This window comes from Atheta coriaria, unplaced genomic scaffold (assembly GCF_025399875.1).
Source record: "Atheta coriaria isolate IRGN ID8LTWV9N9 unplaced genomic scaffold, Caltech_Dcor_3.1 hic_scaffold_8_pilon, whole genome shotgun sequence".
In the NCBI taxonomy this organism is placed as follows: Eukaryota; Metazoa; Arthropoda; class Insecta; order Coleoptera; family Staphylinidae; genus Dalotia; species Dalotia coriaria.
Genome location: NW_027045450.1, coordinates 4,145,409 through 4,171,236, shown reverse-complemented (window position 1 = coordinate 4,171,236; position 25,828 = coordinate 4,145,409). Strand labels below are relative to the sequence as shown.

The 25,828-nt window shown below is 32.4% G+C and overlaps 2 protein-coding genes across 4 annotated transcripts in view; both read right to left on the bottom strand.

Moving 5' to 3' along the window:
* LOC135797489 (uncharacterized) overlaps positions 1-25,828 on the bottom strand; it is a 143,046-nt gene that overhangs the window by 7,885 nt on the left and 109,333 nt on the right. Inside the window, exons 1-2 of one of the 3 annotated variants that reach the window (XM_065309869.1) lie at positions 2,113-2,498; positions 1,959-2,002 (exon numbers count right to left, since the gene is read on the bottom strand). The exons of the other annotated variants lie outside the window; for them this stretch is intronic. The gene's annotated coding sequence lies outside the window, so the exon portion shown is untranslated. Of the gene's footprint in view, positions 1-1,958; positions 2,003-2,112; positions 2,499-25,828 lie in introns of those variants that run through there. 3 annotated transcript variants of the gene reach the window in all.
* On the bottom strand, positions 13,595-19,619 carry LOC135797105 (calsenilin-like). Its single transcript, XM_065309304.1, has 6 exons — positions 19,324-19,619; positions 18,344-18,465; positions 16,600-16,669; positions 15,566-15,636; positions 15,252-15,464; positions 13,595-15,175 (listed from the first exon to the last, which is right to left on the bottom strand). Exons 1-6 carry the CDS (start codon positions 19,325-19,327, stop codon positions 15,065-15,067), a joined length of 591 nt encoding a protein of 196 aa, XP_065165376.1. The 5' UTR covers positions 19,328-19,619; the 3' UTR covers positions 13,595-15,064.

The following is a 25,828-nucleotide window of genomic DNA, read 5'->3' as shown; positions in this document are numbered from 1 at the left end:
ACATCTACCGCTACCCTCGTACGGTGACCTGAACACGAGTCACTTCAAAATTATTCTCAACTTATTATGACACCGCGTTCGCATGCTATAATACAAAAACTACAATTCCTGGCGCAACGAGTACTACGGCGCATACATACAACTTTCAATATAACTCGCATTACGGAATTTTCTCGTAATAAATTTAAATACTGAGTGATAAAGCATTAAATTCTGCACCTGGAAAAATTATACCTAACTTATTATAACACCGCGTTCGCATGCTATAATACAAAAACTACAATTCCTGGCGCAACAAGTACTACGGCGCATACACACAACTTTCAATATAACTCGCGTTACGGAATTTTCGTGCAATAAATTCAAATACCGGGTGATAAAAATTAAATTCTTCACCTGGAAAAATTATACCTAACTTATTATAACACCGCGTTCGCATGCTATAATAAAAATACAACAATTCCTGGCGCAACGAGTACTACGGCGCATACAAACAACTTTCAATATCACTCGCGCTACGGAATTTTCTCGTAATAAATTCAAATACAGGGTGATAAAGAATTAAATTCTGCACCTGGGAAAATTATACCTAACTTCTTATAACACCGCGTTCGCATGCTATAATACAAAACTACAATTCCTAACACAACAAGTACGGCAATTAAAGTACTGTAATTAAAAGTAAACATAAGTTAAAACAAAAACATTTCATACAATATGATAATATTATATTCACACATGAGAAAAACAAACTTCCAGTGCTGAGTATCGCAATGGTCAGATAAAAGTAACTTACTCAAGCACGAATAGATTTCCGAATGATCTAGCAACCGACCACGTCCCACAATAACCGACAATAAAACCGCAGCATTGTAATTTGAAATATAAACATCAAAAGCAAGCAAAAAAAACATTTATGCACATTAAACGAACAATTACTTATTAAGAAAAAACTGCAGATGCATATTACAAATAAGTCGATTGATGACCCGGCAGGTAAAAGCAATATATGCGCAAAGCCGGCGGCGCGTCGATGGCACGCGACCTCGTGCACGAATTGCAATAGACACGGTACCTGTGATAAGAACTAATCTAAAATGATTTTTAGTTTATGCTAGTGCCATCTCTGAATAGAATTTACTATGCGACAATTCACAATAAGACTCTGCACCTGCTGCATGAACCCCGCAGGTAAAAGCAATAGATGCGTAAAGCCGGCGTGTCGATGGCACGCGTCCTTGTACGCGATTGCAATAGACGCGGTACCTGCAATAAGAATTAAACAAAATTGTGCGAGAGCGCGACGATAGACGAAAATATTACCCATAGCATATCGCACAGCAAATGCGATAAAACACGTTACACACAAACGTTGATAATAGAACTGTCATCAAAACTTCAGAACTTGTGCACAAATTGCAATAGGCACGATTCTTGCGATCTAAACTAAACTAAGATGCACCACCATGCGGATTTTCGATAGTTAATATCTCTTAAATTAAAAGCGACAGCACCAACGAATTGTTGATTATGATAGATTGGAAAATTCTCTATCAGATAAAAATATAAAATAATTATATTTCCTACAGTAAAAGGTCGAAAAATGCGACTAAAAGTGCTAAAAAGTTACATTTTTTAATTTTTGCCCATTTTATTCAATCGCGAATATCTAGTAAACTAAATGAGATATATGTATATATAGGAATGAATCGCAGCGTCTTAATTTTCGGACTTAAGAATTTAAAACCATTTAATTTCGGGGAATAAAAGGACCAAAAACGTGACAAAAAGCGCAATTTTTTTTCCCTTTTTTTGAATTGCGAATATTTCCTAATTATGTCCGACCGTGCCAATCGTTAAATTTAGTTCACAGGTAGGTAGTACGTGATAAATAGAAAACTTGTTTATAAACAGCAAAGGTAAATTTGACCGAAAATATAATTGAATTATAAACTTACCAGTGTACAGCTTATCGGATTGCCAGGCACAACGAGTGCTGTAACTAAACGAAAACATAAATTAAAACAAAAATATTTCATACAATTAAATTATGTAATAATTAACAATCAACACAAAATAAACAATCTGTGATGTTTAGTTAAAAATACTTACACGAGCCTGTGGATCTTTCTTAATGATGAGAATCAACATGGGGGCCATATATATCCGATTAATTTAGTAACCGACACCAAACACAACGCCGAGTGATGAATGTTATCAAATCCACTATCACGTGACTTGTAATATACATAACAAACGCGATCAAAAACCAGCATTTCCGAACATTAAACAAACCACTATAGTCGCAAAGTATAAATAAATCGATTGATCTTCGAGTATAACACAAATTGAGAATATTGAAGTTCGTATAAACTTAACGATATAAATCTCTCAAAACACGACTGGATTAACCAGCGACCGGCACGAAACTGGCTGCAATCCACCGATAGTGCATGCCGAAACTGCGTAAACAACGACGGGACAGTATATGATAAGAAAGCAAGAAGTGCGCAAAGCCAGCGCTCTCGACGGCACGCGACCTTGTGCGCGAATTGCAATAGATGCGCAAAGCCGGCTGCGCGTTGATCGCACGCGACCTTGCACGCGAATTTGAAATAGGCACAATACCTGTGATCTAAACTAAACTAGACTTTGCTGCATGAAGCAAGTTAATGCGGCGCTAGGAGACAGTGCGAGGGACACATGCGTTAAAAACGTTGTTTACACCGAATCGCAGATAACAACTATTCTTGTGTCCACGTTTGTCGATAAATATAAAAATAAGCCGTATAACTCGATTTTATGATTTTTAGTGCATCCTAGTGCCATCTATGAATGTGACAGATACTAGTTCCACAATTTAGACTATTATAATCAATAATTAATATTTCCACGTGTTTACACTTTTGTATGCAGTAGGTATTGTCAATTAACATGTAGAGCGTCTCTTAAACTATATGATGGTTTATTGAAATGTATTTATTGTGATGTGTGTGCTCAACAAGTTAAATAAATAATTAATAATCCATTCTACTTTTTCCAAGTACAATTAATGTATAGCATAACCACAGAGTAAGCAAACTTGAATATACCAAGAACCAGAGCATTGGAATAAATAGCATAATTTCTCACAGGCACAGCAAATCCACGAAAACAACTCAAATGCATTAAAATTAGAAATTTTGCGCTTTTGAAATCACCGTCCCATGGGCAAGCGTAGAAAATCAAATGGCGAATTTTAGTGTTCTACAATTTATAATTTATAGTTAGTAGTTATTTATAGCTGTAGAAATTTTATTTACCAGAGTAATAATTTCTTCTCCAATTACGCCCATTGCAATCGTCCCGATAGTATACAAAGCAAGTAGGGTAAGTGATATGACATCAAATTTCTATAGAAGAAACATCATTAAATTATAAGTGTGTTAATGAATGCTATAGAAATATTTACTATTAATTGAGTTATAAGCATTAAAGCAACAATACATCCACTTGTAATGCATTGTACAAATAAAGGCCACTTATATAGTCTTAGAACTTCAGCCCAATAACTAAAAAAATAATTTTTAAACTAATAATATGCAAATATACCTAATTCACTTACTGAAACATATATCTATGCTGTTTGTGAGATTTTACAAGAAAATGTTGTCGAAGTGTCTTATTTTTAGAGTGTTTTGCTTGAATCAATGATGTGTGAAGTAAGTGCATTGAAATTTCCATATATTTAAATGTATACAGCAATTGTACCATTGCTGTCATTGTTCCAAGTATTAAATATGCAATAGTGGCAATAACTATAATGTTATAAAACAATCGATAAACATGAGTTACTTTATCTATGAAAAAATACTGAAAAAGTATTATATTAAGGAGTAAATCAACGTTAAGTAAATACAGCAATTAAAATACATACACTAGGCAATAGATATCCGCATTCATATTGGTGTAATTCAAAATCGCAAGATTGCAACTCAACAAGTATCAACGCAATTATCGAAAAAACCAAACAATAAACTATGACCAATTTTTGAACAGTGTTGCACATATTAGTAGCCGGTAGAAGTTTTGTACTTTTGAAGTTAAGATATGGATTCTTTTCAATCGCACGGATTAGACGATCGACTAAATTTGTTTTTGTTTTCATTGTATATACAACAAAATAACCATATGATACTGATAACAAAACAGAAAAATTCAAAGCCACATCAGCAAATTTACCATTGTTATAGTACAGTTTATAAAAGTATCCAAAATTTCCTGCATAATAAATTATCATACTGATTACCAACAAGGTATCGAGCACTACCATTCTTCTACAATAGTATGAATATAATATATGCGTGCTCAAGAATACGGATGGAAAGGTTTTTGAATAACACATTTTAAATTATGAAAACTATTATGTGAGGAATTGTGTATTCAGTTGATAGGAAAATAGAATGTGGTTGTTTGTGGTTGTGGTTGTGGTTAAGGAACAAAAATACGCATTAAATGTATGTAGATATCTTTTTGATTCAATTAGGATAATTTATTCATAATGCAAGTAAATAATGTATGTAATTTTGGTCTATTGCCCCTGCAATTAGAGGTAAATGAACAAATAAACGTTAATTTTAATGATTTTTTTCTGTCGAATTCAAGTATTCAATATTTGGCCTTCAATCCTTTTCCTCAATGCTTTTGACTGGTTATACAAGTCTTATTAATAATTAATTATTAATTAACGTATAATTTTCAGCAATCATTTTCAGATACTCTTTTTTATATGTTGGATGTAACATATGAGAAAAACATTGGGATTAATGACTTGTATGTGTCAAGCATATGTCACACATTTAACATTGGTTGGTTTTTGCCCCACAGTAAGTTGAAAGTAATTTTATTTCCATTAAGTCATGCATAGCCTGAAAATATGGTTTTTGCGCTGCGCTTTTGATATGGAAATTAGTAAAACCCGAGGGCTTGATTAGTGTAAATTGCACGAAACGCACGAATACTAAAATCCAGTGGCGCAAACGCATTCGCATTAACTCATTAGGGAGATAACATTCGTGATTTTCATTCCTAGTCATGTCAAGTGTAATTTTTTTAAATCAAATTTAAGTTTAGATTGAGTGCTTCACTGTGTATTCTTAAAAAATTAATTTTTCTCTCCTGCTTCAATATTAAAAATTTAGTTATCTTGTGAACACAGTGCTTTTGTTAGTTTTTTAAGCGTAACACAAAACACAGCAACATTGCAAAATAATCTTGGACATGATATTTTGTTGTAGTTTTTTGTTGCAGTTTTATGTTTTCTTTCGTAACAAGGTCTGCAATGCGACCTCACGGGATAAGACTCGCAGAGAAGCAACAAATTATTCAAAGGGTTCCATTATTCGTCCAAGTTTTAGAACTTTTTCACTCTTCTTTGTTTATTTTTTACAATTCTGTTTTATACAGTGTGTTTCTTGCATATTATTCTAAAATTAAAGTGTGATACAACTGATTTTTCAGTATCTCTTAAAAACAGAATTTAATTCTGTGGCGTGCAGTGGTAATGTATTATTTTAATAGGACATGTTTTGCCAACGCGACATTATTAACTGTTAATAGTACAGTAAATTTGGATGTCGAGCACCGGATGGTCTTACAAGATACGGTTAAGCACTTGTGGTTAGCTTGGTGCCTGCAAGATTGAGCTAAGATTTACGTTGCAGTCGCGTAAATCACGGTTCATATCCGGTGGGTGCAGGAAGGAGGAAATTGCAAACTACGTGATAATACACCTAAGTAAAAGCAATTGCATATTATTTAGTCGCAGACCACTTGCTATAAATAAATCAAAAGAGATTGATTTGTAGATTAATTATATTTTTTGAAGGATGAGGAAGAGACTCTAAGCATCTGCAGGATGCTGAGCTAAAACAGGCAACGGTGGTTAGGGATGTCAGAACATGGTTTCGAGCAACTAAATAATTCAATCCTAGACAACCTGGTTGTCTTTTGTAAGGTAATTGGGGTTCCGCGAGAATCCTTGCTATAAACTAAACATGGCACCTTGTAATGCAAAGAATATTCTCATCTTTCTTTTCTTTTCTTTTCGCTTTTCATCATTTTTGCAAATTTTATTATATAGATACAAAAACAAAAGATATATAATTTATGCAAATGTATATCCTGGATTAAATGTTCTCTCGACGGTACTTTCCAAGTTAAGAGGGAATATCTCTTTGTATTTATTTTATTACTGACATCGTCGAGTTCAGAGTGGAAGCACGATGACTGAAGGAGGTTTTTTCGTTTTATGTAAAAGTTACTTTTCCAACTTGTGCCCAGGTACGCGTTGCAAATAGGCTTGCAGGAAGAATAAAATTCCCTCGCATTGCAAGCACTTGCAAAACTTTCCAATGTGAGTGAACTTCTGTAAGAAGCAGGAAACCATTCGACGAGTAACGTCGATTTAGTATATTGAAATATTCCTACAAAGCAAAGTTAACAAAAGAAAGAAAAGAAACAAGTTGATGTAAGGTATGAGCTCGGTTTTTATATTAAGAAGTTACAGCTATTACAAAAAGAAAAACTCTTGACTTTTTACGAAATACCTTCATAACCAGAACATGAATACCTGTAGCAATCGATAAATACAATACAAAGGAGAAAATTTGTCAAATAAAATTGCATATGTTATATCAACATCAATATTGCTCGTGGTTAGTCAGTAACCATAACGCTTAAACATAATTAAATTTTATTCAACGAGCATACCTATGCCTACCTATCTACACAACCGATCTCATCATATTCCGATATTAATTTTGCATTGCCTTTCCGTTGCACTCCACCATTCAATAAATAATTAATTAACATATGCGGTTGGTGTTATAATTAATGCAGTGTGTAATGTCCCAAATTTCGCCACATTTTGGACCAGTGGATAGAAATTAATTAAAAAATGTCGATAATATTTTCAGCATATTCTACTTAAATAATGATAAATTTTATTAAGCTAAATAATCATTAAAATCTCAATATAAATTTGAGTTATTTACAATTTTGATTGTGATTCTGGAACAAATGTAAATAATAAACACGTGTTGGTTAGATATGATATTAGCGAACTCACTCTGCGGTTTGCCACAATAAAGTTTAAACTAAACGCATAAAATTTAACTTCTGATGCTAGGTACGTGCACAAAACGAATCAATTTTTTATTTAAATCTCTAATAAATCTGCTTTTTATTGAAAACAAAACAAAATTCAAAATACAATCAAATTAACATTTTATTACCACGAGAAATTTAAATACTTAAGATCCTGTTAACAAATTGCGTAGCAGGGGTGCTTATCAAAGCCCTTTGTTTCCCAAACAAGTTTGTACCCTAATCGATAGCGCCAAATCTCTAGTTGCTCACATCTATTCAGATTTAATGCCTGATAATTATCTAGAGCATTACGTGCGCTCGTAATAATTGCTGGCACACGTGTTTACTTCGTATTCGGCAATTTACACTGAATATCACACCATTTTCAGACAATTCCCAGGCAAATCACCTGTTTTATTGCATCCTTAATAGTGGGAATGCATCCATAAATTAAGCGTAGTATCATAGCAATTGTAATTAACTGCAATGGTAGCAGATAAATTCAATTTATGAGCTCTTTGAGAGTTTATTCGCGAGGCAATAAACTGAAAATGCGTTTAATATTAATTTATTGTTAGTTACTGATTAATGATGATTACCTGCTAATTCTAAACAAACGTATTAAATAAATTAAATTCTTGAAAATTGTTTGCCAAACCAGTGGAATTATATATGTTTTGCTCTTAACGCACTTTCCTATCTGAATTAGTTATATTTTGGATCTGAGATTTATGAGTAATTTTTTATGTCAAAAAAATGTTTGAATTACCAAAGCATCCTTCTTCCTTGCGTCCACTAATCAACAAACAAAATTAACTCAAAGGAAATTACACCACGCAAAAAGTAAATTGAACATCAGCAGTTATTTTCGTGTGTGGTAATTAAATTTGAGTGCTGTGCTTACCGCTACAGTTGCCCAGTGTCCAATATTGCGGGCTATTAAACGATGGCCATAGAGAATGGCAATGTAGGGTAGAACTGCGTATGATCACGAAAGCTGTCACTCGCACGTCGGCATTCTAGGGTGTCTGACCGCAATTCGTGTGATTCATTGTGGTACATACATAACTTTGACAGAAATCATACGAGCGAAACATCAAAAGATTAACTAACAGAATATATATATAATAATAATATTAAACATTGGTAAGAATTTCGTTTATTATTAAATCCGTAATTAATGTTAGATATATTATGAAAATGATTTAAAATTAAGAACACGGCAAAAATAAAACTTTCAAAATTCAAAAACTGAAAAATTTGTGATAATTATAAGACATAACTGCGTATAGAAACAAACTCAATGATATACCACCCAAGGCAAACCTGAAATTAATTACATCACTTTTGTTGCTCCAAACTAGAAATTAAATTTGAAAATTTGCTTTATTGCTACAGATAAAGGAGACCCTTGATTTATGCGAGCGTTAAATCCCGATATTGGTTACTTTCTATTGAGACGCACCACAAAGAAAGAAGCTAAATATTTCTTCTCCTTTCGTTTGTGCCTTTTATCTTTTTGTTGTACGTTTTTATATCCGATTATAAGATAGAATAAAAGAAAAATATATGTTTATTTCGTCCGAAACACATATCATAAGAAAGTAAGTTTTTTTAAAATTTAAATTAAATGTTTAATTAATTTAATAATAATATTAATTCTGCACGCCTAGTAAACATTCACCGTACTAAAATAATCCTTCCAATGTTTTTATCTATCCAGCTTCCATTGTTTGAAAATACCGCAATGCGTTGCGTGTGTTTTCACTGTTTTCACTGAAGCAACAGCTCTAGAATCCGGTCTTTTGTGAAAGTTAATGATCATCGTTATCCGACCAATGTAAAATCTCCCCTCGTTGCAAGATGCGCGTGAAATGAAGCGTTACTTCAAGCATTCGTCTTACTTACACTACGACGTCATCGTACTTGCCACCTACTCGTACAAGTACTATTCTTACACAACTCACACTAATATTCTATCTATTTTCATGGTTGCGGTAACGTGGGAAGCGAATAATGTGTTGTGTACTTGTTTTCTACTGATTGATCGGTTTGTTGTACATGTACGTGACGAAAATTTATCATGAAAGGTTAAAGCTTGTGATCCTGAGTGCCAGCCAATTCATCAATGCGGCAGCTTGCATCTGCAGTGACTCTATTTACCGTGTCTACTGCGGCGTGAATCTAGGTTTAGCGAAATTGACTCAATGGAATGGGATAGGTTACATTTTTTGTGATAAAAAGACAACCAATGACCCAAATCAATTTTTTCTGCGTTTTTAAATAAACTACTTGCAAATATTTATTTTTTATGTGATTAAAATTTTCAATTTTTCGTAAAATCGGAAGAAAAATTGCTATTTTCAACAAATTTTCAAGATAAATTCTAATTTCCTAAATTTGCTGTCAAAAACAATGTATTTATACTCTTTATATATTTTAAAATATTTTTTAAGAAGTTCCCTTTCCAATAATGTAAGTTTAGATTAAAATATGAAAAACATTGCAAAATGAAATTGTCTTTGCAAAAATTTTGAAATAAAGATGCACATTTATATTTAATACATGCGTGGTCTACCTACCTAACGTTACAATCAATAAATAGAATTTCTCTACACCCCATTAGAAACCGAATAAACCGTTTGGGTCAAATAAACGACGGGTTTAGCCTGGTTGCCATAAAGTGCTTGCGCAGTACTCTGCAGTCCCCAAGTCATCATTTGTCTTTAATGTTAGAGATGCTAGGGACAAAAGTAATTCGGCATTACCTTGGGTGGATATGATAATAAAGTGCCAAGGGTCGACACCATTTCGAAAAGTTTTCAGTCATGCGAAAGTCCTTTAACCCCAAGCAAATGAAAAGGTCACTATAAAAAGTTGAACTTTATTAAACGAAAATAAAAGAATCGAGTAACAAAAATGTTTTGTTTTTCGAAATATAAACGATGTAGGTTTTGAAAAAGTTGCTATATCTGTCACACTGCATTGTACATTGTTTGACAACGATAATTTTGCAAAACAAACATTCTGCCAGTGAACGCGTCGGCATAATAAAGATATAAAATGTGAGGGCCACGTAGGTACTTGTTACAAACAAGAACTTTTGTGTGTTGGGAATGTTTCAGTTTGAGCGCGAACAATGAAAAAGTTTACCATTTATGTGATATAATAGCAACAAGGATCGTTTTTATAGTGTTTTTTGTTTCGGTTTTGCTTTAATATTTTCAGATCAATATTTTTAAATGAATGTTTCCAAAAAACCTCTTGCTATGTGCCCAATTTACAATAATTTCAAAAATACATTTTTATTCAAATTTCAACAGTTGGTATAATATTCGAATGGTAATATTTTATTGGAAAAACGATGATAAATACGAATTGATGTTTCAGTGCGTGCATTGAATTTTAACAAAAGCCGAAATGCGGGCAACGTGCAACAATTTTCTATAACCTGCCACTAACATGGCCGCCGTTTCTCTTCGTATACCATACGTTCACATAAATCAGCAGATAGCTGAATGGTGCGCTGAAAGTGTGACTGCGCAATCTGTATGCCTCCCGAGTGGATTTGGCAAGGACTCGCTTTTGGGACGTTGTGCGCGGAATGTAGAGAGTATCCGAAGAGGTCGGCGGCGTCAAGTGGGGCTGCTTTGTATGTGCTTCAGATGCGCATCGTTACGCTTCATTTGGCTCGTTACAATGAGGCCAGTTCACGTGCGCCGGATGGCAGAGAATAGGATGATCATTAACCTACCCTCATAACTGGAGTGGTACCTGCAGGTGTAAAACAAATAACCTTTCCATAGAAAATAAAAACAAATATGAAAATTTTGCTTTTATTTTGTACATTTTGACATATTTTGTTTGTGTGCTTGCTGGAAGTAACAGAACTAAATTTAATTATTTAATATTTCAATGAAATATTGAACTATTAATTATTTATAAACATGTGTAGAAATTAATGTTTTACTTTAAAGTTGATCGCAAAATTCGCTGCAGAGAGAAACGTTAATATTAACTACAATTAGCCATGCAAATTTAACTTGACATGGAGGCGCTAGGCTCCAGCTGTCCAGGCTGAGCACATTTTAAGTTATAATTAAAACCTTTTTTATCTTATAATCCATGACAAATAATTTTAACTGTAAAAAAAAGTTTTTTTAAATAAATTTTTACAAAAATCAGAAACTTACTTATTTTTATTCTTATGTAATTTAATTTGTTAATTAGTTATATAAATTTGTGAATTTGTGATTGTTCAAGAATCCTTGCTCCTATTTTGATATTACTCTCGCGTTGTTGTACACGTGTTGAAAGTAATCATAAACCCATTTGTTGTTTAGCAGTCGTAAACTGCATTTCCATTAATTTCTTGTTTCTCTTTTGCTGTATGAATTCAGAAATGCCATTTGAATGGAATATAATTCCAAGTTGCCGCAGCAAATGCTCGTGAAACATGAATCGTCGAAAACGATGCGCACCAAACCATCTACGAATGTTAACTCATTTTCATATTGGCGCGCTGGGAAATTTGGCATTTGGGGCGAATTCCATCCATGTTCACGTTGCGTCCTGCAATCTGGATATCATTTAATACCTACGTGCGGACATTCCTCTTGTTATGACCCAGGCAAAATTAATAGAATATTTGATTTCTGTAATTCATCTTTTTTGATTGTATAGCTTTAATTTCAGGTACAAATATCTATAAAATTTTTATTTTAAAAGAAAAAAATAGCATTAAAAGCAAAGCATTGAATCAGTTGAGTTAGTAATTAATTACAATTGAATTACCTATGAATGAAAAGGGTAAAACAGCTTTGTTTGGTTTAACAACGTAAGTAATTAGTATTTGATAGAATTATCGATTTTAACGCTTAACCAAAATCTGCCAGAGTGTGACGAGCAATTTGTTAACATGATTAATGTACTTTTGTCTTTAAACAAGGTAAAGTGTTGAATATAAAATATGGTTTCGTAAAGTTTTTCTGTGTTATACTAACTGTATTCATATTTGGAAAATTCCAGGAAGTTTAATTTCCGTTCTTTAAATATGAAAAATATATGCGTGTATTTTTCTGTCAAAAGCAAGTTTCACCATTGCAAAAAATACAGATGCGGTGAAGAAAGTTAGTAGAATTTATTCCCATGACCTTTGTTAGGATTAACACTTCTATTTTTTGTTTGAACAGTTTGTCTGCGCGCAGAGGAAAATAGGATTAATGCTTGTGCCGACCCGCATTGGGGCAACGGAGTTTCAGGGATATTTACTGCACCTGTTGCAAGTTTATAGAATCAACTATTTGTTGTGGAACGTGTGGGTCTGTTTGGACCTTTCAGTCAAACAACTTGGGGAAAATATAGGCAAAATTACTTGAAATATTCCAGAAAAAATAAAAACGAATAGTTTTTAGTAGGAATAAAAATGTTGGGAAAACGTAAAAACGTTTTTTTATAGATACAGCATCACACACATGGTTTAGAGACAGAAAAAAACTGTTACGTTGTTTTTTATTGAAGTTTTTTTCAAAACAAACAAAATCTGTCGAAATTACAAGAAAAAAATGCATTGAAACGCTTTTACGAGTCTCGATTTCGAAATCCGAGCTTAAAGTCCTAAAGCAAACGTTTCAAATTTTTCTGTAATAGGAATAAATTAATTAAAATTCCTGTTTTAATTAAATTCCAATTTTATTTGAATTTCCATCATCCACACAATTCCTCTAAATCATCACTTACCTCAAAAGCACTCCCAAAACTGTAAAACTACACCCGAAGCAAAACGTAACATGATCTGTTACAGTAAAGGATATGACAGTATTTGGGTGACATGCACTAATCCTCACAGCAAACATGTCATAACCACTAAAGAAAATACTCCACCAGTCAACCCGTTTCACTTATGACCTGTTTGTCTCTTCACATTTATGTCACAATTTTTAGAGTTTTGCGCGGCTTTAGCAAGCATGTTAATTTTTCACGACACACGTCCGCTTGAATAAGAGCATGCTTACCACGTAAAATATGGGAACATCACAACAATAGAACGTGACATTGCTTATAAAACGCGCAGTTGATGCTGTGGTATTCCATTTAAATTGCGGAGTTATTTTTATTGTTTCGCGGGGATGCGAACGAGTGATACGTGTGAGCAACGTACGTGACATTCATGTTTTATTTCGTTATTATTTTAGTGCACCTACTATTTTATTTTATTATCGCTAAAACACGAAAACAGCATTATATGAGTTGGTATTTTGGTTGTACTCGTAAAATATTGGAAGGAGTTCAAGAAAAATTCAAAAGGTCAAAAAAGCGGAAAAAATTGTCGGGAAAATCGAAGGAAAAACAATAAAATAAAAATAATTAGTTTTATTAAAATTAACGCCTGTAAAATAATTAATTTCCTGCTGCAAATTATAAACTTTAAAAAAAAATTATTTTTAACACATTGAAACACTACGCATTTAAGAATAAATTTTTATATTAACACAGATAAAGATTTAATAAATATTTGAATATAATTTCATTTACAACAAGACTGTTATTCCATGTAATAGAATGACTACAATATAATTAATATTACATATCGAAAGTTATCGAAATCTTAACAACTTGTAACATTGAAGTTTTTCGTCGATTTATTGTTCCAGGTTTATAAAAATCTATCATCAATCTCTACGCAACTACATACGTTCTTATTCGTGCCAAAAATTTCAATTTAGAACAAATATTGGAAGATTCCATTCAAATTCAATCCACAGTTGATCAGAAATATTGAAACGTTTTTGATATTTATTTTTTAATTGCTTTCTTGTTATCAACACATCACTGCTTCCTTTTTTTTGTTCCCAATTATAAGATATCTCCATACTTTTAATATATTTGAAATGTATATTTGAACATGTTAAATATTGATAATTTATTGCGAAATAGATATATAGTCAAGATTTTTTCAATAGTGGAAGATGCAGAAGTTTTATTTTTTGATTTTAGAAACTTTGGAAGTAACAATTATTTTTTTAGTTTTGAGGGAACTATTTTGAAGATTTTAAGCAAAAGTTATTAAAAATATGCTTTTCGAAAATGAGTTTTAAGTAGATGAAGTCCGTAATGTGTACAATAATCATGCAGGCAAAATTTAATTGTTTCTTATTATTATCCTGGCTGTACATTATCGTTTTCCCTTTTGCTACTTTTCACTTACACCGAATTGAGTTTCCGTCGACATTAAAATGTTTCACCAACTCAGCGCAAAGTTGCAAACAATTCGCAGGCGAAACGATAAATTATCCTGCGTTTTCTCGGCTTAATTAACTTTTGATGACATCCACTGAACAATAACTTTAACGTGGCAAAAACGAGTTAATATAAATGCCATGTAATAAAATTGTAAAAATTAAAAATTAAGTAGGTAACTTAGTCGAATATACTGCGTAATATTACGTTGGCCCCCAAAATTATACAATTTTTAATATATTAGTATTACCCGTATTTAATTTAATTTTTATTTATTTACATTATTAAATTCATGTTTCAAGCAGTTTTATTAAATTTTTTGTTTCATTTTAATTTTATTTTGAGCTGATTTACAGGATAGAGTTTCAAATTCAAAAATCAACCAAGATTTTGTCAAGGTTTTTATTGCGTCTATCACATCTCTATCTCCAATCTAAAAATAAACATTCTTGGTTGAATTTTCCAATATAATATAAAGTATCATATGTCGCGCTCGCAAATAAAACTAAAAATGAAATTGAGAAACTCGATCTTGTAAAATACTTTCAATTCTAGGAAAAGGCCATTTTTACACGTTTTAAATATTTTAGTTGTGTTTTTTTATTTAATTTCTATTTTTGTGGTTTTTACTCCGTTTTTGTAGACTTCGGTTTACGTTATATCATTTGTTAGTGCGTTTAACTTAAAAGTAATTAAATCACAATACTGTATCGAGTGTATCTAACGAATTCAAAAAGCTTTCGTCTCTAGTGCACCATTGAACAAGTTCATCGATGGAAACGGCCCCATCTTTATTAGTATCGATAAGCTGTAAAGTAAATTGAACCAAAATTAAAGTATACAAAAAAATAATATAAAGTGTTGTATTTATGTAATATATTTACGTGAAAGATTTTTTCGACATGCTCTTTGGCACTTCCATTTTCTACGGTGGGTTCTGTCGAGCGTCCCATCATCTCGTAGATACTGCTAACTACATCGACCATTTCGGTTTTCGATATCAAGCCGTCCCCATCTAGGTCGTAGAGGCCAAATACCCACTGGAGTTTTTCTTGGGTGCTACCCCGAGATACTTTTGACAAAATATCCAAGAAATTCTGTAAATAACATGAAAATGCACACGGTTTGTATGAATCAAAATAATTTAGTACCATTTGTCCAAAATATCAAAAATTGCACAATTTTGTCATATACCTACCTCAAAATTAATTTTCTCACTATTCTTCTGCTTCATTGTATTGAATACGTAATGAGCATAATTATTAGCATCTGAAACAGAAATAAAACATTTCATGTTTCAACCCAGGAGCACATAAGTATCAAAATTTGTTTATTATTATTTTTTCTATATACTTATATAAAATATAGCTGTAATAAATTAATTATATGATTTGTTAACATGTGAATTCGTATTTATTTACAACAGAATATACCTATTGAGTATAATATATTCGAATAATAGAAATTGCAAAACGTGAGGTGTTTCCTATTCTACCAGTTACTTAGTGGAACACGGCAACTCTGTTTACTTTGCTTGGAAGTTTCCAAGTGGAATTTCTATTGAGCTCGTACAATGGAACGCCGCAAAACTTTTCGACTACAAAATTACCTAAACGTAGAAGTACATGCATTAGTGACCAAATACCTCGAGCAACATGTTGCGCTTCTACAACCTCATTCAAGTATAATCATAATAGATCATCTACATTATGTAGAAATAATTATCTACTCTAAAACGTTGATATTTAATTTTAAAAAAAGCCAAATATTAACTGATAAAATAACCTGAAGGTAGTTTTTATTCAAACTGCCATCAACTATCATAAAAATAACTTCCATATTTTACTGACTTATTTTCCTGTTGAAACAAAATCAAAAATGAAAAAAAAATGAAATATGTTGATGGTAGATATTTTTTATTAATGAAATAACTTGCTGGTTGCCTTTGATATGAATAAAACTATCATTTTTTATATTTATAACTCAACTTGCAATTTTCATGTAGTTAGAATGCAATTTGTTGACCTGGAATGAACAAACTCAATTTTCCATTGTCATTCAAAGTTCAGCGCAGGAAACTTTTGACAAGTTCGCTCGCGGCGAATAGGCAAAAAAGTCTTTGTTGTTTTTGTTGATGTAAACATACATTTATGAGGTAATTAATCATGTTGACGTTAATTTTAAAACACTAACCGTACACATACAAAATTCCGAAACAAGCAAATAACTTACCTCCCAACGGAAAGAATTGAGAAAAAATGTGTTTGAACGATTGCTCATCTACCATCCCAGTTGGACATTCCTGCAACAAAACAAACAATAATTACCTTATTGAAATAAGTGCTAAATATGCTAATTGAACAAATTACGAAATTTCCTTTATTTACATTTTCTATCAATCAAAGAATCAAACAGAAATTAACATAAAATTCGTTTTTGTTGTTTTAAGTGATGATGATCATTATGCGAACATGAAATTGAGCATAAATCAAAATGTATAACAGTATATTCTCATCGGCAATATTAGTCTTGTTAGCCGCAACCAGAACGTGTTAACATAATTAAATTTCAACCAACGTGGAAGGATCTGCTAGGCCGATAATACCACATTCCCTCGCATTAAATTTGCATGATTTAGCCGGACGGCTTTCCTTCTACGGGTAACATACAAGTATAGTCAAATGCGTGCAGAATTATTAATGTGGTCAAAGCCTGGTTTTAAGGATACATAAATAAACCGAGTGCAAAAGACACAATCTTCAACGAGTACTTCTCAATAGCACTAAAGTACTTTAGTCACGGGGTGACAAAAACAACCGTTTAGTCACTGGATACTTAATACACTATTATCATGCAGTACGGTTTAGTGTATATGTAGTACAAATTAATCAACAACATGGCAAAACCGTAAAATCACATTTTATTTAACTTTCAAATTTTAATCAAAAATTAAATTCATACAGATTTCATTCTAATATATTCACAATTTAGATTTTATGATAATATTATGATTTTCACATACTGCTCCCATCGAATAAACAGGATTGTTCGACTTGACACCAATTAATCATGCTCAATTGAACATTGGCGCATGTTTCGCTAATCCTCATAAATTGATGCGGGCCGGAATTAATGCATCAACGTATCCTGATTCGCTATACAGCGCCATAAATTCGCAACCTATATCCATTAATGTTGACATGTATAATCGCTTTTGTTTAGGCTTAAAAGTAATGAAATCTCTCTGAATTTTTCGAATTTTTGAAATTTATGTTCACAAAAAAAATGTAATACGTGAAAATAATTACCTACAGGTTTTAATGAATGCATATACAGATGCTGTGCATCATACTTACCCTCCAATTAATTTCCTACCCAGGGATTATACCGTGTGCAGTAGAGATGTAATTACATCCCATTTTTAGTATGCTTTTACTCTAGTAATTAACTTAATTAAAATCCAGTGGCAGGTTTGGATTTTTTACTAATTAATGTATAACCATTTTTATTATCCAAAAATATATTTTAATAATAAAATATTTACTATTACTATGAAAATTTTCTGATTTTATGAAATGATTTAATTAAATTATAGCCGCAAGTTGCTTTAAATATTTGACGAGTCAATGAAATGCATGGGTAATTATACTCAAAACGCCCACGCTCAATACGTTCGTTGGCTCGTTGGGCTCATTCCGTTCATTGCGCTCATTGCGCTCATTAAGCTCAACAGCGCACCGCAATGAGCGCAACACCCCGCGGGTGGCATGCATAAACATTAACTCATTTTCATATCGGCGCGCTGGGAAATCTTCCAGCTTCCCGAGCGTTACATTATCACGTATCTCAGCGCACATTTCTACGAATTGTTCCAAATACATATTGCAAAATTATGCGTTTTGTAAAAATAATCAAAAATAAACTAAAATAACAGTTATTATATTTAATATATAAGCTATTATAAAGAGTTTCTTACCTGTTTAAATCCTCGATACATCAACTGAATTTCTTTTCTCGTGAATTTTGTTTTGGAGCATAGTTTGTGAATGTCTTCGGGCCGATATCGGATTGGTAAATTAAACAAGTCACTATCATCCTCTGAAACAATATAAACATGGTTATTATATCTTTAGGGAATCTTTCGACATGTAAAGTGACAAGGGTTAGGTATATTTATTTTAACCAGTACAAAACTGGCAAGTATTGATTTTTAATACCTAACAGCAAAAATTGAAAAAAAAGTGTAAAAAATGAAAATTTGAATATTTTTATAAAAAATTTATATTTTTGTTCGACTATTCTATAAAAATTTCAGGATTTAATCAAAAAAACATTTATTTACAAATTTATTAGCTTAGCTAAATTCACTAACGTTGCTTTGATTACAATTAATAAATATATCGGATTTAAGTGGGTTTTTCTCGGAGCTCTTTGAATTTATTTGAAAGTGCAATCTTATTATATATCTTATTATCGAAATAACAACTACGGCAGACACAAATTTGTTTATAATGCCGCGGTCAGACATATTGTGTGCATTGGCTGCGGCGCTTATAGTTTCGTGTAAATTGTTTACATTACTTTGCGGCAGCATGCTGCTCGTAAAGATCTCAATTTACGGCCGTCTCGCCGCCGAATCCAATCGCCAACGCACATGTTTTCGCAGGAGCGTAAAACTGGAACCAACCGCTACGTTTCTGCCATTCGCGTGCATCATTCGATAACCGAGTGTTAGCAAGAGTTACTGACACGGCCAAATTAGGAGGCGGCAAATCCTGCTTTATGACTTTTCACAACACAACCGATTACAAATGGTCATATATTAGACGATTCAAAACACGTACGGATTGTAGTTTATTTAATAAATGGAAAAATTTGTAGAAAAAAGAAAAAAATTAAAATTTTTCAAGAATTTTTTTGTTTTTTGATTTTTTAATTAATTTTTAGTTAACTTACCCATTGTGCATAATGAAATGAATTCACACCATCCAATAATCCAAACGTTGACACATGATTAAGTCACAACACAACTGGTGCACACATGTTGACTTAAACACGACCGTAAATCAAACTAGTTTATAGCAAAAGATTTTCGAGAACAAAAACACTGCGATAGACGAAGATGTAATATAATAATCTTCTTTATTGCGAATCTGTGCCGTCACTCCGGTGGATTTATCAGAGCGCGAGATGAAACCTGTATGATGCCGCGTGTGTACTTCCGATGAAGCTGCGGAAAACTGAGAATGCGTCGAAAAGCTGGGATCCGAAAACCCCGTACGCGCTGCCGCCTGATGTGTGCGTCGTTCCCGCCGCATTCGCCCGCGCAGCCATCCCTGCCTCCGCCGCCCCTTGTTTCCCGCTGCGCGATAATGTGCTCTTCAAGGCTCCCTAAAGGCGCATGGCATTAAATGCCAAATGAAATAAATAATAAATAAAAAATACAAAATTCTCAAAATTTTATTTTACAAAATCAAAGTTTTTTCAATAAAAAAATGATTTTTTTAAATTCAATTTGAGTAAAAATTTAATTAAATTATCTACACGTACTTAGTTACTACTACACAAACGTGTATTTCCGGTGTGTGATGTTAAGTGATTAAAGTTTTCAATTTACTTGAATGTTACATTACTTAACTTTTTCAATATTCTTAAACTAGGCACATAAAACGCGCTAACTGATGGTTGAATATTACGGCGAGTACCTTGATGTTCTAATAGGAATACATACACTTTGTAGTAAGGTTTAGGAAAAGCCGGGCTATAGTAATAACGATAACAATTTTGTTCGAGTAGGAGAGTTAGTGAAAAGCGGAAAACTTAAGTAAATGGAATATAAAAAGCCTAAAAACTCTTCCCATGCTTCTGACGTCAATGATACACGTTTATAACTTGCTAAAATAACAATTTTTCCATTTTTCTTAAATGTCAATTGATTAAGTGAACCCCAAATGTTTGCCACCAAATGACAATCTATTCCGGTCATATCAGCTTCGTAAAGACTTAAAAATAACTTTTCTCGATCGACTGGTTCTTGGGTGCTCTCCAGCATCCTTTACCCTATCTCATTTTCACATTCTCCCTACGCAAAAAATATTTACGACCCATATTTAGATTTAGATTTACATAACTGTTTTTAAAGACTTTGTGTTCATTTCCACGTATTTTAATTTTTTTAAATGCGCAAGAACAATTGACAATCGATCCACACGTGCCAGATGTCAGAACATAAATCAACCAATATATCTTACTTATATCCACATCATCTACCTCGAAACCATCACAAACGTAGAAAAGAACGCTCGGAAATATGAAAAAAATTGCGTTGTGCGATGTAGCGCGCGGTTGGTAGTATTTATTGAATCATTTCCCATTTTGCTCGCATGTCGTCTCGCACACCTCGAGACTACGAATGTACGCGCTCGTCGTATTTCTCGCGAATTTCTTCATCATTCGTCCTAGAAGCGGCGGAGAATCTCATTCCATACGTTTGTATGCTGCGCAGTGCAGCACAGTGAAATGTCACGCACAGTTTCTTACATTTCAGCAACACACTGCGCCATGTGCTATTTCCGCATCATCTTTTCTATTATGCCGAAACGACTGGAGACGTGCGACTGACTTTTATACCTTTATATTTTGTAAATCGGCCGATGCTTTATCATTCATGAGGTGTTTTGTTTGGGTGTATGCATGATATGAATATATTTATTTATGAATTGCATTTTTGTGATTTTTTTTTTAAATTTGTAGACGTAATCATTTAATAAGGTACTTAAATTTTGATTATAATTCAGGAGGTTTTTATGGTGCTATTATCTGTCGCAATATTCAACTTTTCAGATATTTTTATGCTCGTAAATTCTCTTGACCGTGTTGGGATCGTCGAGGAAAAGACGGTAAAAATTGACTAAAGTAAATATAGATGTTTATGAAAGTCGTAAATATCTAAATGGTCTTAAAATATATATTTTTGCAAGAAAAAAGTGTTTTTTAGGTATAAACATGGATATTGGAAAATTGATCTCCGATATCAACAATTTTTCAAAGCAGATTTTAATTATTTCACATAACCTTACTTCCATATTTAAAATTATCTCTTGCAGCCATAGTTAAAGAAAAAAATAACCTAAAATATTATTACAAATGTTTTTATATTTATTTAGTAATAAATTATTCTTCTTTCAAGAGTTTAAAAACATGTATTCTTTTCTGAACCTGATAAACGAGTACACATTCCTAAAAAGTAAGATTTACGACCTTGCTCCTTAACTCATACTTGTTAAGTACACTTAAACTCTTTTATCTCATGATTCATGTATAGAATCTTGCAAACAAAACTAAATTTAATTTTATATCAAGGTATATTGCTTAGATATTTATTCCTTTATGTTATTTTAATATAAATTATTTTTAAAGTTTTATATTCTGCAGATAGTCGATATTTAAGAAAGGAAAAAACAATTAGCTGCTATTAAGAAGAAGCTTTAAACTCTCCATACTCCATTAGGATCTCCAAATGGGAATTAATGGACTAGAAGCCTGAACTCGCAAAAAGATTTCTGAACCTGATAAATGTCCTTTGGCATTACGCTTTAACGCTTTACTTCTTTACTTGCCGCCAAATCCCATTGCTCCAGTTTATAAATGTTGAAGGATGATAGTCAATACCTTCTATTAAAAAAAGTTTGATATCAGTAAATCTTTAAATTTTCCTCTAAGTCCCCCAATATATTCAAATTTAAGTATTTATGCAAAATCATTTACAAACTGCTATCTTAATGACTTTCCGAGTTTAATTAAAAAAAAAACACACAAAACTATGCGAGTCATCGGAAATCAGTTGCGTTGAGTTTAGTTTATGTCTGTGCGGAAGTACAAGGAAAGGGCTGGTTGAGAGGGAGATTTACGAGCCATCACTACCTCCAATCCTACACAATCAACTAAAACCCTGCCAACATTGCTACATTTCGACATTACGACAGCCTCCAAGCACAGCACTCCAACTACACTTCAAAATCTATCATTCACATTTACTTTGCTACAATTCCCGACCACAATTGCAAAATTTATGTCAAATCATAAAGCACAAACGCGAAAGTAATATTAATCTGATGCGCTTGCATCATCAAGCAAATTGTGTTTATGCAAGCGTGATTATCTAATTGCAACTCGCAACAATTTTAATCTCGAATCTGCTGCGTTCACTCTCCATAAATCTTGTTACTTGCTAATGTGTTTATAACAGAATTCATAAATCACGCTGGGGCATTCATTCAGTTTGGGGCGAAGTGAAAATGTTTTGCATTTTCTGGCTTGTTTGGAGCTACGTAAATTTTCGCGTGGATTACTTGATGCACGGGTTACATTATGAACTTCACACTCAGAACATGAAATATGAAATAGTATACTGGGTTTGTTAATTAATTTTTGGAAAACTTTATAAGGGATAATACTCTGTAATAATTATACGCACAATAACCTAAAACATCGGAATCAGTTTTGGTGGAATGTAGAATGATGAAATTCGGCGAATTTTCTATATAAAAAAAAGCAAAAATAATTTTTTTTTAAATTTTTGTTGATTTTGATCAAATGGATGAATGGTTTACAAAAGACTCTAAAGAATCTAAAATTACTTTTGTTCAACAAATATTTCCCTCAAAAAACACTTTTGTTAAGCAAATGTTTGAATTTTTAAGATCAACTTTAAGACAGTTATTAGAACTTTATCTAAGTGAATAACTTGTTGTTTGCCCTACCAATAAAGAGTTGGTTAACTCTTCTTTCGTAAACTCGTAAAGTGCCACAACTCGCTCGATTACACAGAAATTTACGAACAGAATAAGAAAAGTTTGCATGCCCTGATATAACGACAATTTTATTGGTAATATTTCAAAACATAAATTACCGCAAATACCGCCGGCAATTCGTGCAGAACAAAAAATTGGAAATAGAAAGAACGCGAAAAGAAAATGAGAATATTTCTAACAAGCATCATATTGCATATATTTGCGCATGTTTTGCTTTGTGCCTGTTTTCCTGAAGCGTCTGCGAGAAGCCGTTCAGAGCATTATGTTTATCCTCACGGCACCAATTTATTTCTTCTCGCACAAAATAAATATTTGCGCGATGCTTGTACAACTTGTGCACAACACTCGGTCGGCTCTGTTGGCTTGTAAGTACAAATTCTCATTCTGTGTTTTTTTCTGCGTGAAAATCTTCGGAGGCTTTGAAGTTTAGTTTATGCACGGTATACGAGTGAAACAAACAAGCATAAAAGAAAACGCAAAAAACACGTAATTACATAGACGAGGAAAAAGGTGCTTACGCATGTTGTAAATTTTATAGAAAATGCAAAGGAACGCTGTTTGCATACGCGGATAAAAGGAAAAACTGGAAAGAGAACAATAACGTATTGTTATACATAAGGGTTGCAATAGACAGGCGTGTAAGATTTTACGTTGAAATTCAGCCGGGCAAATTCGTCAATTTTTCATAAAATATAATCATGAAAGATTGATGGAAAACAGTCGCTTCTAATAGTAAATCATATTCATCCACAACACACTGGTGAACACAAACTTTTTTTTATACATGAAAATGTTATGAAGCAACAAGTAACCAGCCATGCGTTACTATTTCTTGTTATTTTTTATTTTTAAATTTAAATTGAGAATTAAAAATGTGAGGAAATTTTGACAGGAAACAATGTGTTATTCAAATAAATAAAAGTGTTTATTGAGGCCTGAAATTTGTTTGTATGGATTTGCGCAACCAATCAACTCTTTTATGGAGTTGAAGTTAAAAGCAAAAACCTAATTGCGTTTCCATCACTGGCGAATACCCGCCAGCAATTAGCAAAAAGGAAAATTGTGTTGTGCTTTTTTGCGCTCATATTCGCGTCGACTCCAATTGGAAACTCATAAATTTATTAGACCTGGACTGAATGTCGCAGGATTCTAATGAATTTATTACGACGCATAGGATTGTAACGTCTGCGTTTTGCAATAAATTCTTGTCTAATTTGAATAAGCTAATAAACTGTCTGATTAGGTAGCAGACCTAATTCTTTAATATTTAAATCAATAAGCAATAATCAAAACATCAAAATAAATAAAATCAAAAATTATTTATAAATTTAGACTTCCTTAAGCTATGAAAAGAGATAAATAGGGCTGACTACTAATTTTATTGCTCTTAATAATATTAAAAATACTAAAAAGTCAAAATTAACAACCGAAACTTTTAAAAATTAGAAAAAAACAAAAAAATCTAGTATTAAAAATGTGACCTTTAAACAACCTTGAAAACGACATTTATCACCTCGTAAATAAAGTTAAATCTTATTAGTAAGCTTTCTTTAGCAAACACATTGCAATCTAATTCGCTAAAAAGAAGAAATCGTTTTCACCACCGACCGTTTGTAAACTGCGAAAGCAATTAAATTCATTCCCAGTTGAATAATAAATTTTCTCAATGTTTCTTGTGTTTGTGTTTCCTTTAACGCATATTCCACCGTCAATGCCAATAGTATTCACTTTTCTTTACCGTCGATTGAAAGTAATGAAAACAGATAAATTTTATTCTTGGTTTAATGGAAACACTGTATATAAATGTATTTTTTACACCGAGTTTATATGTAATTCCATTAGTCTACCTAAGCCGGCCCTATCTGTTCATCAGTGATCGATGATGGCATTATCCTGCTTGTGGCAGTAATGGAATAAAACGAATCATCGAATCGACGAGCCACGAGCGTATGTACGCTGATGCTGCGTTTAACACTATCATTAATTAAGAATGACTCGCATGTAAAACCGTAAAAAAGAGGCATTGATTTGCCAGACGATCACTTTCAGATGTGGTAGCCGAAAAATACGATCACTTCGTCTGGGATTATGTTTTATATGCGAGTTTTTCTGTGTGGATTGTCTTTTTCAATACTGACAGTTACGACGTCATTAATTCGGTAAAAGTTATATAGAATGTTTTGTTTTTATTATTTTTATGTAATTATTTATATTAAAATGTAAGAAAATAAAATAAAAATAGAGACATTTATTAAAAATTACATTAAAACTTCTTTTTCTTGATTTTTGTTTGTTATAAATTATGAATTACTTTTAAAGTAAATTTAGTTTATGTAAATATTTATTTAATTATTGTAGATGATATAAATCTACTTAAAATAGTAATATTATTAATTATTTGTATTCATAATGTTTGTTTGTTTTAATATCATAAAATAGCATTCCAATTGCGCTTCGCAATCATGAATAATTAAAACGGGAATTTTAGTAGAAGCATTAGTGCGCGCTAATTGTACATGCCACATTTGTTGCTGTTATAATGGTGTGATCAGTTGTATTTATTTAACAGATTAATTTGATAATGCCGTTTTGCATTGCTACAAACTGGTAATCTCATCAGTATTCGGAGACCTTAAAATGGGGATATA

Coding starts and splice junctions, on each gene's coding strand:
- LOC135797105 (XM_065309304.1), bottom strand. Junction 16,670..18,343: donor TGTATCGAGGATTTAAACAG/GTAAGAAACTCT, acceptor GTTTTGTTGCAG/GAATGTCCAACTGGGATGGT. Junction 15,176..15,251: donor ATGTCGAAAAAATCTTTCAC/GTAAATATATTA, acceptor TTTACTTTACAG/CTTATCGATACTAATAAAGA.